At 55.6% G+C, this 13,291-nt stretch overlaps 1 protein-coding gene across 1 annotated transcript in view; it reads left to right on the forward strand.

Annotated features, from left to right (window-relative positions):
- CDK18 (cyclin dependent kinase 18) overlaps positions 1-13,291 on the forward strand; it is a 34,496-nt gene that overhangs the window by 10,144 nt on the left and 11,061 nt on the right. The window contains exon 2 of the mRNA XM_030291981.4: positions 7,974-8,128. Within this exon, the coding sequence (XP_030147841.3) occupies positions 8,005-8,128 (124 nt within the window). The 5' untranslated portion in view covers positions 7,974-8,004. The remainder of the gene's footprint in view (positions 1-7,973; positions 8,129-13,291) is intronic.

Consider the following 13,291-nt stretch of genomic DNA (forward strand, 5'->3'; position numbering starts at 1 on the left):
GTGAATCCCTGAGTGCAGGGAACCTCAGAATCCTCAGAATTGTGTCTGAGGGGGAAATTCCCCATGAGTTTTCCCACTTCCAGGTCTTCCAGAGTGAACCAGCACTGCAGGGCATCTGCTTAGCAGGGACTGTGAATCCCTGAGTGCAGGGAACCTCAGAATCCTCAGAATCCTCAGAATTGTGTCTGAGGGAGAAAATCCCGATGAGTTTTGCTGAGTTTTCCCACTTCCAGCCCTTCTGGAGTGAACCAGCAGTGAGAGTACCTGGCTGTGAATCCCTGAGTGCAGGGATCCTCAGAATCCACAGAATTGTGTCTGAGGGAGAAAATCCCGATGAGTTTTGCTGAGTTTTCCCACTTCCAGCCCTTCCAGAGTGAAGCAGAAGTGTAGGGCACCTGACTGTGAATCCCTGAGTGCAGGGAACCTCAGAATCCTCAGAATTGTGTCTGAGGGAGAAAATCCTGATGAGTTTTGCTGAGTTTTCCCACTTCCAGCCCTTCTGGAGTGAACCAGCAGTGAGGGCACCTGACTGTGAATCCCTGAGTGCAGGGAACCTCAGAATCCTCAGAATTGTGTCTGAGGGGGAAATTCCCCATGAGTTTTCCCACTTCCAGGCCTTCCAGAGTGAACCAGCACTGCAGGGCATCTGCTTAGCAGGGACTGTGAATCCCTGAGTGCAGGGAACCTCAGAATCCTCAGAATTGTGTCTGAGGGAGAAAATCCCGCTGAGTTTTGCTGAGTTTTCCCACTTCCAGCCCTTCTGGAGTGAACCAGCAGTGAGAGTACCTGGCTGTGAATCCCTGAGTGCAGGGAACCTCAGAATCCTCAGGATCCTCAGGATCCAGGCTGCTCCAGCCCTGGGGATGCTGAAGGTACCAGGGGAGCACTGACACGACCCCATCGGGGTGGGGACAATGCCAGCCCTGAGCTCCCCCAGCACCGGGGTGGCCAAACTGGCCAGCAGTGGCCCCATTGTTGTTGCAGCTGAGCACTGGCCACTTCTCCCAGGTTAGGGAATAAGTGCCCAGTGTTCTGAGCTGCTGGAATAATGGCTGGCATTGGGATGCCGTGCTCAGAACTGCCCTGAGCTCACCAGGAGCCGAGGGAGAGCTGAGGGAGCAGAGAAAGGCAAAATATCCCGGGGCAGAACAAAGGTCCTTTGTGTGCTCCCTACTGGGCTCGTTGTCAGCTCCAAAGCGAGTGGGAATGTGCATCCAGAAAAGGGCTTCCCTTCCTGCCATCCCTGCAGCGGGCACAGCTGGGAATCCCATCTCTGGGAGTGTCCCAGGCAGCTTGGAGCAACCTGAAGATGTCCCTGAGCTGCGGGATGATGGGATGACGGGATGGAGAGCTCTAAGGACCCTCATGATGGAGATGGGATGAGCTCTAAGATCCTGGTCATGGACATGGGATGAGCTCTGAGGTCCCACATCAAGGTGGCCAATTCCTGATGTGGCATATGTGGCAAGGATCATGTCCTCCTGAGCAGCTCCAAAACTGGGAATGGAGGAGGAAAGCACAGCCAGGAAGGAATCTCTCCCTGATCCCTTCAGGAGCAGCCCCATGGAGATTCACTGCTCCCCTTCCCTCCGTGTCTGGGAGCTCTGAGGGCAAGCCCAGGTGGAAGGGACACCGCTCTGGCCCTGGGGAGGCCTGCAGCTGCATCCCAGGGATTGGCTCTTTGTGGTCCAGCCCTGCCCAATGAGTGAGGAGGTCCCTTGTGTGAGAGCCCACTCCTGTGTCAGGGGTGGCTTCCCGTGGGAGCTGGCAAGAGAGGGTTCCTCCTGCCACAGCCTGTGCCAGAGTCCAAAGCCCAAAGGGCTCAGCAGTCTCTGTTGTTCGGTCTCAAGGCAGTTTATTGCAAGTTATCTAAAAGATTTTCTTCTGGGGCTGCTGCAGTTTGCTCCCAGCTCAGGCAGAGGCACACACACACCCTGACATCCTCTCTGACTCCCGACTGCTTCTTCTCTCCCCCTCTGCCCAGGGCTGCTGCTGTCTTTTATATGGTACATTACGTGTTACATGGGTACAGTTTTTCCCCAATGCCCATTACCTATATTAAATGGTGCTTTTCTATCTTTTATATGGTACATTACGTGTTACGTGTTACAGTTTGTCCCCAATGCCCATTACCTATATTAAATGGTGCTTTTCTACTCTAAACCAACCCGTGAGTGCCAACATCACCAAGAACACGGAAGGAGGGAAGGAAGGAGAAAGAAGGACAGGGCAGGCCCAAATCCCTCCATCTTAAACCCTCTGACCCCATGTACAAAACCAAAACCCCCCTGTACAGCACTCAAAAATTCTTCCCTTTACTTTGTGGCTACTTCTACTATAACATCTAAACTTTTGTGACTTCTTGTTCTTCCTGCAAGGTTGGTAAATCATTCCATGGTTCAAACCCAAAATCACAGCTGTTTCCAGCTGCCTGCCAGGGTCTCAAATGCTTCTGACCTGGGCCCGGAACCTCCAAAAATGTCTGAGGGACATTTTGAGTTCCAACAAGGAGGGACACGTATTTCGGTGGGTTTGGTTCTGTCCCGCAGCCACACACAGCGCTGCAGGATTGCCGTGTTTGCTGAGCAAATAAAAGCTCCACAAGGAGCAGAATTCCCCATTTCTCGGGGCCTGCAGGAGTGAATCGATGCCACCTAATAGCCAGGGGCACGAAGTGCTGAATAGGGCTTTTCAAGTTTGCCTTGTAAACACAACTGGTAATCTCTCCGGGGATTAAAAAATAAATAATTAATTAAAGAAAAACGGTTTCAAGCAAGCAAACTTTTCCCTCCGAGCCTTCCTCTCTTTCGGCTGGGAAATGGGGACAGGAGTCTGGTAAAATGGTAAGGAAAAATACAGAGAATTTTTCCTGTCCTGCATGGATCCTGTATCCGTGTGGGACAGGGTGAATTCCTGTCAGGAAAGGAGCCAAGGGCTGAGGACAAGGATCATTTTTGAGAGGCAATAATTAGCGCTGGAAAGCTTTGCTCCCAAACCCTGCTGGAGGAGGGAGGGGACAGTTCCATACTCTGGTGATGCTGAAAATACCTGGCTCAGGAATTCCAGAGTGAAAATACCTGGCTCAGGAATTCCAGAGCGAGGAAGCTGTAGAAAAACAGGAGAACTCCATTCCCAGCCGGAATGCCTGCGGGAACAGCTCAGGAGGAGCTGTAAAGGTGATTTCCGGACACAGCCTTGAGGGCAGCCTTTAAAGGATGGTTAACTCCTTGTCTGGCTCCCGTGGGGAGCTTTCCTGCTGGGATTCAGCTTTGGGGCTCTTTGAAGTGTTTCAGCCGGGTATTTACTCTCCACCCGTGTTCCAGTAAACGCAGATCACTCGCCCTGCTGGCTTTAATCCTGGTTTTTGGCCGCATTCCAAGCCGGATGATTTCATTTTTTTGCCCGCTGATGCCTAAATTCCTCATTGCCATGTGAACTTGCTCCTTCCCTTCATGCCCCGCCGTGCAACGTCTTGTTCCTGCCTGCTGGTAATTATCCATTCCTGCCAGGCTCTAAAACCAAAAGTGATGCCATGGCTTTGCTTAAAAAATGTCACTTTCCCTCGGAAAGTCAATAAATGCCACCGCTTCCTTTAGGACACTGAGGCGGGGGGAAAAAACCCAACAGAACTCAACAGAAGTCAACAGAATTCAACAAAATTCAACAGAATTCAACAGAATTCAACAAAATTAAACAGAATTAAACAGAATTAAACAAAACAAGAGGCAGTCGCCAGGAGTTTTCCCTTTGAAATCCATGCCGGGGAGAGCAGCTGGAAAAAGGGATTTTTTGTCCCACAAGGAATTCGGCTGGAGGGTGGGTGAAGCTCCTGGAATGCCAAAGGGCTCTGGGGCACCCCACATTGCCCGGCCTGACCCTACACCCCCCCTGGCACGAAGGTTGTGGGTGCTTTGCTTCCTGCAAATCCCAGTTTTGGGATCCTGTATCCATGTGGGACAGGGTGAATTCCTGTCGGGGAAGGAGAAATCCTTTCAGAGGAGCCAAATGCTGAGGACAAGGATCCTGTAATATGGGAGAGAATGAATTCCTGTCGAGGAGGAGCCGAGAGCTGAGGACAAGGAGAAGCACAATCCCAGCTCACAATCCAGCTTTATAAATGGGACAGGTTGAATTCCTGTCAGGGAAGGAGGCAAGGGCTTTGGGATCCTGTATCCATGTGGGACAGGGCAAATTCCTTTTGGGGAAGGAGAAATCCTTTCAGGGAGGAGCCAAAGGCTGAGGACAAGCACAATCCCATAAATTTCAGCTTTGGGATCCTGTATCCATATGGGAGAGAATGAATTCCTGTCGAGGAGGAGCCGAGAGCTGAGGACAAGGAGAAGCACAATCCCATAAATCTCAGCTCAAAATCTCATAAATCTCAGCTTTAGGATCCTGTATCCATATGGGACAGGGTGAATTCCTGCTCACAATCCCATAAATCCCAGGGAAGGAGGGCGAATTCCTGTCAGGGAAGGAGCTGAGGGCTGAGGACAAGGACAATCCCATAAATCCCATAAATTTCAGCTTTGGGATCCTGTAGCCTGTCGACAATCCCATAAATCTCAGCAGCTTTTGGGATCCTGTATCCATATGGGATCCTTAGACAGGGTGAATTCCTGTCAGGGAAGATGCTGAGGGCGAGGCTGAGGACAAGGACAGGGTGAATCCCATAAATCCCAGCTTTGGGAACCCACATGGGACAGGGCGAATTCCTCTCGGGGAGGAGCAGAGGGCTCAAGCACAATCCCATAAATCCCAGCTTTAATGGAATCCTACAGCAGGTCCAGGTAGCTGGAAAAATGAGCTCGGGGATGCGAGGCCATGAGCAGGGAGCAGCTGGGGCGTGGCAGGAGAGGCTGCAGCGATCCCGGGGATATTTTTACCCCATCCCCGTTCCTCTCCACTCCCAGGTTTCTATTTAGAGCCTGGAGCTGCTGGCATTCCTGCAGGAAGTAAGGAGGGGAAGGATTTGGATTTGTGGAGCAGTTTTGTGTCAGTGAGAAGCTGATTCCCCGTAAACAATCCACAGCTTTTGGGGAGGGGAAGGGAGATGGAGACACTGCTTCTCCTCATTTTCCTCGTTCACCTGCTCCCTGCATCTTTCCTGACCCAGATTTGATCCTGATCAAAGGATCAAAGGAGGTTTTGGATGGGCTCGGTGGGGGATTGTCAACCTTCCCGAGATCCCAATATCCTGCTTGATGTCCTGATTATCTCATTCCAGGCCCTGCCAGGCTGGGACTTTGTCCCCAGTGCAGGACCAGAAGCTGGACTCAATTCTTTCCTCCAGCCAGCATCGCTGAATCTCCTTTGGAACCCAGATCTGCCACCTTTCATTGTGTCCAAACACGTTCCTGCAGGGCTGGGAAAACATTCCAATGCCTGAAGGTGTCTGGAGGTGTCTGAAACGCTCCCACCTCCCTTCCCACCCCCGGCAAACCCCCCCAGCCCTGACCCCAGGCACGGCCGAGCCTTCAGCCCCAGGAATTGGAAGGTGGGAGCGGAGCGGGGGCGGCCGCTGTGTGGGATTCGGGTGAATTCCCGGGATTTTCAGGGGATTCACCCACTGCAGGGTGCCGAGCCCAGCCGCAGAGCCTGGCAGGAGCCCAGGCGGAGTGTTTATATTGCTGACGGATAATCTTTTAAGCTTTCAGAGGCAGGCACGCCGGGCCGGGTGTTGTCCTGGCGACGGGGATGCGCCGGTTCCCAGTGCCGGTGGGATCCGTCTGGAATGCTGCGATCGCCCTTGGGCGGTGCTGATAAACCTGGGAAGGGGCTGGGGGGGCTCTGGGGACATCCAGGGAAGAGCAGGAGTGGGGACATGCCCAGGAGGAAGGGGCCGAGCCGCTCCGGGGGTCTGGGATGTGCAGGGAAAGAGTCTCTCCCTGTGGGGAAAAAAACATCGCTGAGAAGTTTTGGGGCTTGTTCGGCACCAAGGGGTGAGAGATTGGGTTGGGGGCTGAGAGCGGCGTTAAAGTCCAGGGTTGTTCATGGAAAATCCCCTGGCGGGTGTCAGAATCTGTGCTATTGATGATCCCGAAATGTAGAAAGTCTCTGTCTGTCAGCCCCGCTGCCAAAGCAGAAGCCATAATTGGTCTGTGCTGTTTCAAGGGTGTTTATTCTGTTTATCTCTAACATGTTCTGCTGCCCTGCCGCAGCTCTGTCCTGCAGGGCAGCGTGTGGGGCTCTGCCCCTCGTGGGATGGTACAAACATTAAATACCACAAACTACCTGTGCTGGATTTACAATAACGTGCCAATATCTGTCACCTACGTTGGACAGTGTGTCCCCAGCCTGAACCAACAGAAAAATGCCAACACCACAGTGAAACATGGAGGGCATGAAGAAGGAGAAAAAGGACAAGACACACCCAATTTCCTCCATCTTGTCCCCTTTGGACCCCTCATCTAGAAACCTAAAATTTTACTTTTGCACCCGTGCCACACTTAATTATTACTGATATCAAACCCTCAGAGCTGGTAATTCATCCTGTAAGATTGAAAACTCTTTTCCATGGACAGAGATCACAGCCAGTGTCTCTGGGGGCTCTGTCCAGGGGGTTCCTGACCCCTGCCAGGGTCCCAGGGCAGCCAGAGGGAAGCCCTGGATTCTCACAGGTGGGGAGGTTGGAGCATGCAGAGGATGAGGGATGCAGGAGGAGCATCCCCACACTCCTGGGATTTGGGAAAGAGGAGAGGGACAGACCCAAACCTCCTCAGGCCTGAGGCTGGAAGGGGCAGAGCTGTGGATGCTCCATCCCTGCCAGCGTCCAAGGCCAGGCTGGATGGGCCCTGGAGCAACCTGGGACAGTGGAAGTTGGCCCTGCCCGTGGCAGGGGGTGGCATGAGATGATTCCCAAGGTCCCTCCAACCCAAACTGGTTTGGGATTCTGGGATTTCTTGTCTGTAAATCCAGGGAGTGCTGGGTCCATTCTGGATCCGTGCTGGCCAGGAGGAATTGCAGCAGGGCTGGAGCCCAAACCCAGCCTAGGCAGCACTTCCAGCCTGATCCCAGCCCCGCTGAGCCTGGGAAGAGCCAAAGCAGGAAAGGCAAAGCCGCCTTTGGGGCGAGCTCCCCACCCAAGGGTTTTTTTCCTTTAAGGGTTTTATTGCTTTAATCTCATCTGTGGTTAAGGCAATTCTGATGCCCAGCAGGAGGAGGCACCGGGAGCTGCGATCAGGCTGGGATGGGGCTGGGATGGGGCTGGGATCGGGCTGGGATCGAGTTGGGACCAAGCTGGGATCAGGCTGGGATCGGGCTGGGATCGAGCTAGATAGAGCTGGGATTGCTCTGGGATCGAAATCGAATGAAATGGGATCGAAATGGGATCAAGCAGGGATCAGGCTGGGATTCAGTTGGGATTGAGTTGGGATTGAGCTGGGATGGGGCTGGGATCGAGCTGAGATCGGGCTGGAATTGAGCTGGGATCGAGCTGGGATTGAGCTGGGATCGAGCTGGGATCGAGTTGGGATCAGGCTGGGATCGAGTTGGGATTGAGCTGGGATTGAGCTGGGATTGAGCTGGGATCAGGCTGGGATCGAGCTGGGATCGAAATGGGATCGAAATGGGATCAGGCTGGGATCGGACTGGAATCGAGCTGGGACCGAGCTGGGATCGAGCTGGGATCAGGCTGGGATCGAGTTTGGATCAGGCTGGGATCGAAATGGGATCAAGCAGGGATCAGGTTGGGATCAGTCTGGGATCGAGTTGGGATCGAGCTGGGATTGGGCTGGGATCGAGCTGGGATTGGGTTGGAATCGAGCTGGGATCGAGCTGGGATTGAGCTGGGATCGGGCTGGGATCGAGCTGGGATTGAGCTGGGATCGAGTTGGGATCAGGCTGTGATTGAGCTGGAATCGAGCTGGGATTGAGCTGGGAATGCTGCCAACCCCGAAGAGCAGCAGCTGTGGGGCTGGGGACCCATCGTGGCATTGTCCAGCCCTCTGAACCTGCTGTCCCCTTCCCCGCAGGGCTCTGCCGTCCCTGGCAGCAGGAGGGAAGATGAACAAGATGAAGAACTTCAAGAGGAGGTTTTCGCTCTCGGTGCCGCGCACGGAGACCATCGAGGAGTCTCTGACGGAGTTCACGGAGCAGTTCAACCAGCTCAACAACCAGAGGAACGAAGGTGAGGGGGTGAAAGCCTCCCAGTCCTCTCCACAGTTTGGGGAGCCAGGCAGAGTTTGGGGAGCCAGGCGGAGTCTGGGCAGAGCCGGGCAGAGCTGGGCAGAGTTTGGGGAGCCCGGCACAGTTTCGGAAGCCAGGCAGTTTGGGGAGCCAGGCAGAGTTTGGGCAGAGTTTGGCAGAGTTTGGGGAGCCGGGCAGAGCCTGAGCAGAGCCAGAGCAGAGCCGGAGCAGAGTTTGGGGAGTTTGGCAGAACTGGGCAGAGTTTGAGGAGCCAGGAAGAGCCTGGCAGAGTCTGGGGAAGTGGGCAGAGCCGGGCAGAGCTGGGCAGAGGCTGGGCAGAGCCAGCACAGTTTGGGGAGCCGAGCAGAGCCTGGGGGGTTGGGACGGCTTGGCAGAGCCGGGCAGAGCCGCCTGGGCTCACACCGGGGTGAAGCCCAGCCATGCCGTGGTGCCTCCTGCCAGCTGTGCCGCAGCCCGGCCCCTTCCCGTGCCCTCCGCTCCGCTCGGGCTCTGTTTGCCGTCGCTGAAGGGGGGCTGAGTCCTGATGTCAGCGCCTGGCACCGGCGCTGCCCGGCGGGGAGGGCCCGGCCGTGCCAGCCGAGCTGCCCGAGGATGCTGGAAGCTCCTTTAGAGCCGCCTTCCCTCCCTCCCACAGCTCCCCCAGGCTCTCCCTTCTCTCTGCAGACACCCGACCAGCACCCCCGGGGCTCCCACAACCCTCAGTGAGGGCTGTAATTAGACCTGAGCTCTTAATTAGCCGTGCAGGATAAAATGGGGCAAGGCTGAGGAAGTCCTGGGCGCTGCTCCTGCTGTGGGATGTGGGATCTGGGCTCCTTATCTCCTCCTCCTTATGTCCTCTGCAAACCCCAGAGGTAATTTCCCTCTTACTCTGCTTTAATGAGCCATCTCAAGGTCTTCCTTTGCCCTTGGGTGGCAAAAAAGGCCGGTGGCATCTGCCAGGACCCCCTGGGCTTTTGGGCTTGGTCCTGAGGTAGCCAGGAGAGAACAGGAGCAAAGTGTGGCCAGCACCAGGGTTGGGTCCATGACTCGAGGTGTGCACCAGCCTCTCCCAGGGCTTGTGGGCAGCTTTGGAGCTGAGTTTGGATCTCCCCCAGCACTCAGTGCCCGTTTGCCACCTGGAGAACCAAAGTGCAGAGGGGAGAAGCGACTCTGGGGAAAAGCTGTGGGGAGCAGAGCTGAGCCCGCAGCCGCGGCTGTGCTGCTCCTGTGCTGCTCCTCTGCCCCACAAAACAGCTCTGCTGCAGGCTTGGCCTTCTGGTCAGGATCTCTGGGGCTGTCCCTGGGCTCTCAGTGTCCCCAGGGCTCCAGAGCCCGTCCTGCCTCTGTCCCTGGGCTCTTGGTGTCCCCAGAGCTCTGTCCCTGGGCTCTCAGTGTCCCCCAGAGCTCCAGAGCCCGTCCTGCCTCTGTCCCTGGGCTCTCGATGTCCCCAGAGCTCCAAAGCCCATCCTGCCTCTGTCCCTGGGCTCTCAGTGTCCCCAGAGCTCCAGAGCCAGTCCTGCCTCTGTCCCTGGGCTCTCAGTGTCCCCAGAGCTCCAGAGCCAGTCCTGCCTCTGTCCCCGGGCTCTCAGTGTCCCCAGAGCTCCAGAGCCAGTCCTGCCTCTGTCCTGGGCTCTCGATGTCCCCAGAGCTCCAGAGCCCGTCCTGCCTCTGTCCCTGGGCTCTCGATGTCCCCAGGGCTCCAGACCCCATCCTGCCTCTGCTGGGGGCAGCCAGTGGCACCTCAGGCACTGTGATCACTGCTCCAGGGACGAGAGCTGAGCCCAGCAGGGATCAACTCCTCTCTTCCCAAACACCTCCAGCCTGCTCTGCCCTCCCAATCCAGCCAAAATTCCGAGTCTCGGCTGGAAAAGGGATAAACCAGAGCCAGCTCTGAGCTCGGGAGCACCAGGCCCTGGAGGAATGATGGTGAGGGGGAGGAAGGAGGATGAAAAACCCGAGCTCAGAGAGCGGCGCAGAGGCTGGAAAGGAGAGCTCACACTCAGCAAAGTAATTAAAAGTTCTAAGCCAGGCAGGCAGAGGAGGGTCCTGGCCCCTTTCCTTGGGAGATCAAAGCTTGTTTTGGCAGAGGAGGAGTTTAAATATATTTCTAAAAAGGGCTGCCTGTGTCTGCTTTCGTTCTCTTTGATATGGCAGCAGCCTCGTTCTTTCCGTGTCAGGGCTCCCCGGAATTCTCGTGGAATGAGTCTGGCTGCCCACAGCTTCACATGGAGCTCCCAGCAGGGTCCTGCCAGCCCCGAGGGCAGCTCCAGCCCCCTGGGATTGGGAATCTCCCGGGGGCAGGGCAGGGTGGGCTGGGCTGGCACATCCCAGGGCAGCCCAACCCCTCTCCCCAGACCTCTGTGAGCCTTTTGTGAATTGTTACCTCCTTTTTCCATCCCTTTGGATCCACTGGAGTGTCCAGGTTGTGGATTTATCTCTGATTTTGCATCTAACATGACAGTGAGGTTGTCTCTGATCACTGGTGCAGAGTCAGAGCTGCTGGTTTGCAGGTTGCACCTTTTACCCAGCTTTAGGTTTGTTTCACCCATGGGAACCAGCATAAATTCACCCAAAATATCATTTCCAGTGGGTTAGTCAGGCTCCATTCAGTCAGACCTTAAATGACCTTTTGTTTCCTTGATATAATTTGCTTGGAAAACAAGGAAGTTAAAAAGATTCGGTCCAGGTGAATTAATCCACATTTTTTTCATACCTGTGGTTAACTCAGGGGAGGTTTCCTGATTGTTGCTGTAAACACAGATGGAGGGAAAGGGACAGGGGACAGAGGAGGGGTTTTACCCGTGTGCCCAAAAGCCCTGGCACCACTTCAGCCCCTCTCCAGCCCCCTGGCACGGGCTGAACCCACCCTCAGGTGCGGGCTGGGCACCCGGGAGCCCTGGTCTCCTCTCCCTGCTCACCCGCTGCCCCTGGCACAAACCCACGGAGCCCTTGCCAGGTCACTTGCCTGCCACCTCTCATCCATCAGCCGAGCGAAAATGCAGCCAGGTCCCAGCCCTGCTCAGCACCCCCGTGAAAATCCAGCCCTGCCTCCATCCATCCCTCCCTCCCCGCTCCTCAGCCATGAGATCATCCCCGGAGCCGGGATTGTCACCTAGCCCTGGGGACAGGGCAGGGCTCAGCCTGGGGCACTCCTCGCTGCTCCCCCCTCACTCTGGGGAGTGTCTGCAGGGAGGGCACCGGGGATTTTGGGGGTTTTGGGGATTTTGGAGCATGGCTGCAAAGCTGGGAGAAGGGAGGGAGCAGTGGGGTCAGACGGGCTGGTGCGTCCTGCTTGACCTTTTCGCCACCCCAGCACGTCCAGTGCATCATCCTGGCTCCCAGCACGCCCAGTTTGCTGCTGCCTCCTCCTGGAGCAGCCCCTGGAATCATCATCCGTGGATTCCCCAGGGGAATCCTCCTTGGGAACAGCCACTGGAATCCTCATCCGTGGATTCCCCAGGGGAATCCTCCTCCTGGAGCAGCCCCTGGAATCATCATCCATGGATTCCCCAGGGGAATCCTCCTTGGGAACAGCCCCTGGAATCATCATCCATGGATTCCCAGGGGAATCCTCCTCCTGGAGCAGCCCCTGGAATCATCATCCATGGGTTCCCCAGGGGAATCCTCCTCCTTCCTCCTTGGGAACAGTCCCTGGAATCATCCATGGATTCCCCAGGGGAATCCTCCTCCTGGAGCCCTGGAATCATCATCCATGGATTCCCCAGGGGAATCCTCCTTGGGAACAGCCCCTGGAATCATCATCCATGGATCCCCCAGGGGAATCCTCCTCTTGGAGCAGCCCCTGGAATCATCATCCATGGATTTCCCAGGGTAATCCTCCTTCTGCCTCCTTGGGAACAGCCCCTGGAATCATCCATGGATTCCTCAGGGGAATTCTCCTGTAACAGCCCCTGGAATCATCATCTGTGAATCTCCCAGGGAAATCCTCCTTGGGAACAGCCCCTGGAATCCTCATCCATGGATCCCCCAGGGAAATCCTCCTCCTGGAGCAGCCCCTGAAATCATCATCCATGGATTTCCCAGGGTAATCCTCCTTCTGCCTCCTTGGGAACAGCCCCTGGAACCATCATCATTGGATTCCCCAGGGGAATCCTCCTTCTGGAGCAGCCCCTGGAATCATCATCCATGGATTCCCCAGGGGAATCCTCCTCCTTCCTCCTTGGGAACAGTCCCTGGAATCCTCATCCATGGATTCCCAGGGGAATCCTCCTCCTGGAGCAGCCCCTGGAATCATCCATGGATTCCTCAGGGGAATTATCCTGGAACAGCCCCTGGAATCATCATCTGTGGATCTCCCAGGGAAATCCTCCTTGGGAAAGCCCCTGGAATCCTCATCCATGGATCCCCCAGGGTAATCCTCCTCCTGGCAGGGCAGGGTGTCTCCATGGATTTCCCAGGCAGCCCAACCCTCTCCCCAGACCTCTGCGAACCTTCTGTGAATTGTTACCTCCTCTTCCCATCCTTTTGGATCCACTGGAGTGTCCAGGTTGTGGATTTATCTCTGATTTTACATCTAACATGACACTGAGGTTGTCTCTGATCACTCGTGCAGAGTCAGAGCTGCTGGTTTGCAGGTTGCACCTTTTACCCAGCTTTAGGTTTGTTTCACCATGGGAACCAGCATAAATTCACCCAAAATGTCATTCCCAGTGGGTTAGTCAGGCTCCATTCAGTCAGACCTTAAATGACCTTTGGTTTCCTTGATTATAATTTGCTTGGAAAACAAGGAAGTTAAAAAGATTCGGTCCAGTTGAATTAATCCACATTTTTTTCATACCTGTGGTTAACTCAGGGGACATTTCCTGATTGTTGCTGTAAACACAGATGGAGGGAAAGGGACAGGGGACAGAGGAGGGGTTTTACCCGTGTGCCCAAAAGCCCTGGCACCGCTTCAGCCCCTCTCCAGCCCCCTGGCACGGGCTGAACCCACCCTCAGGTGCGGGCTGGGCACCCGGGAGCCCTCAGTTCTCCTCTCCCTGCTCACCCGCTGCCCCTGGCACAAACCCACGGAGCCCTTGCCAGGTCACTTGCCTGCCACCTCTCATCCATCAGCCGAGCAAAATGCAGCCAGGTCCCAGCCCTGCTCAGCACCCCGTGAAAATCCAGCCCTGCCTGCATCCCTCCCTCCCTCCCCGCTCCTCAG

This window comes from Taeniopygia guttata, chromosome 26 (genome assembly GCF_048771995.1).
Source record: "Taeniopygia guttata chromosome 26, bTaeGut7.mat, whole genome shotgun sequence".
In the NCBI taxonomy this organism is placed as follows: domain Eukaryota; kingdom Metazoa; phylum Chordata; class Aves; order Passeriformes; family Estrildidae; genus Taeniopygia; species Taeniopygia guttata.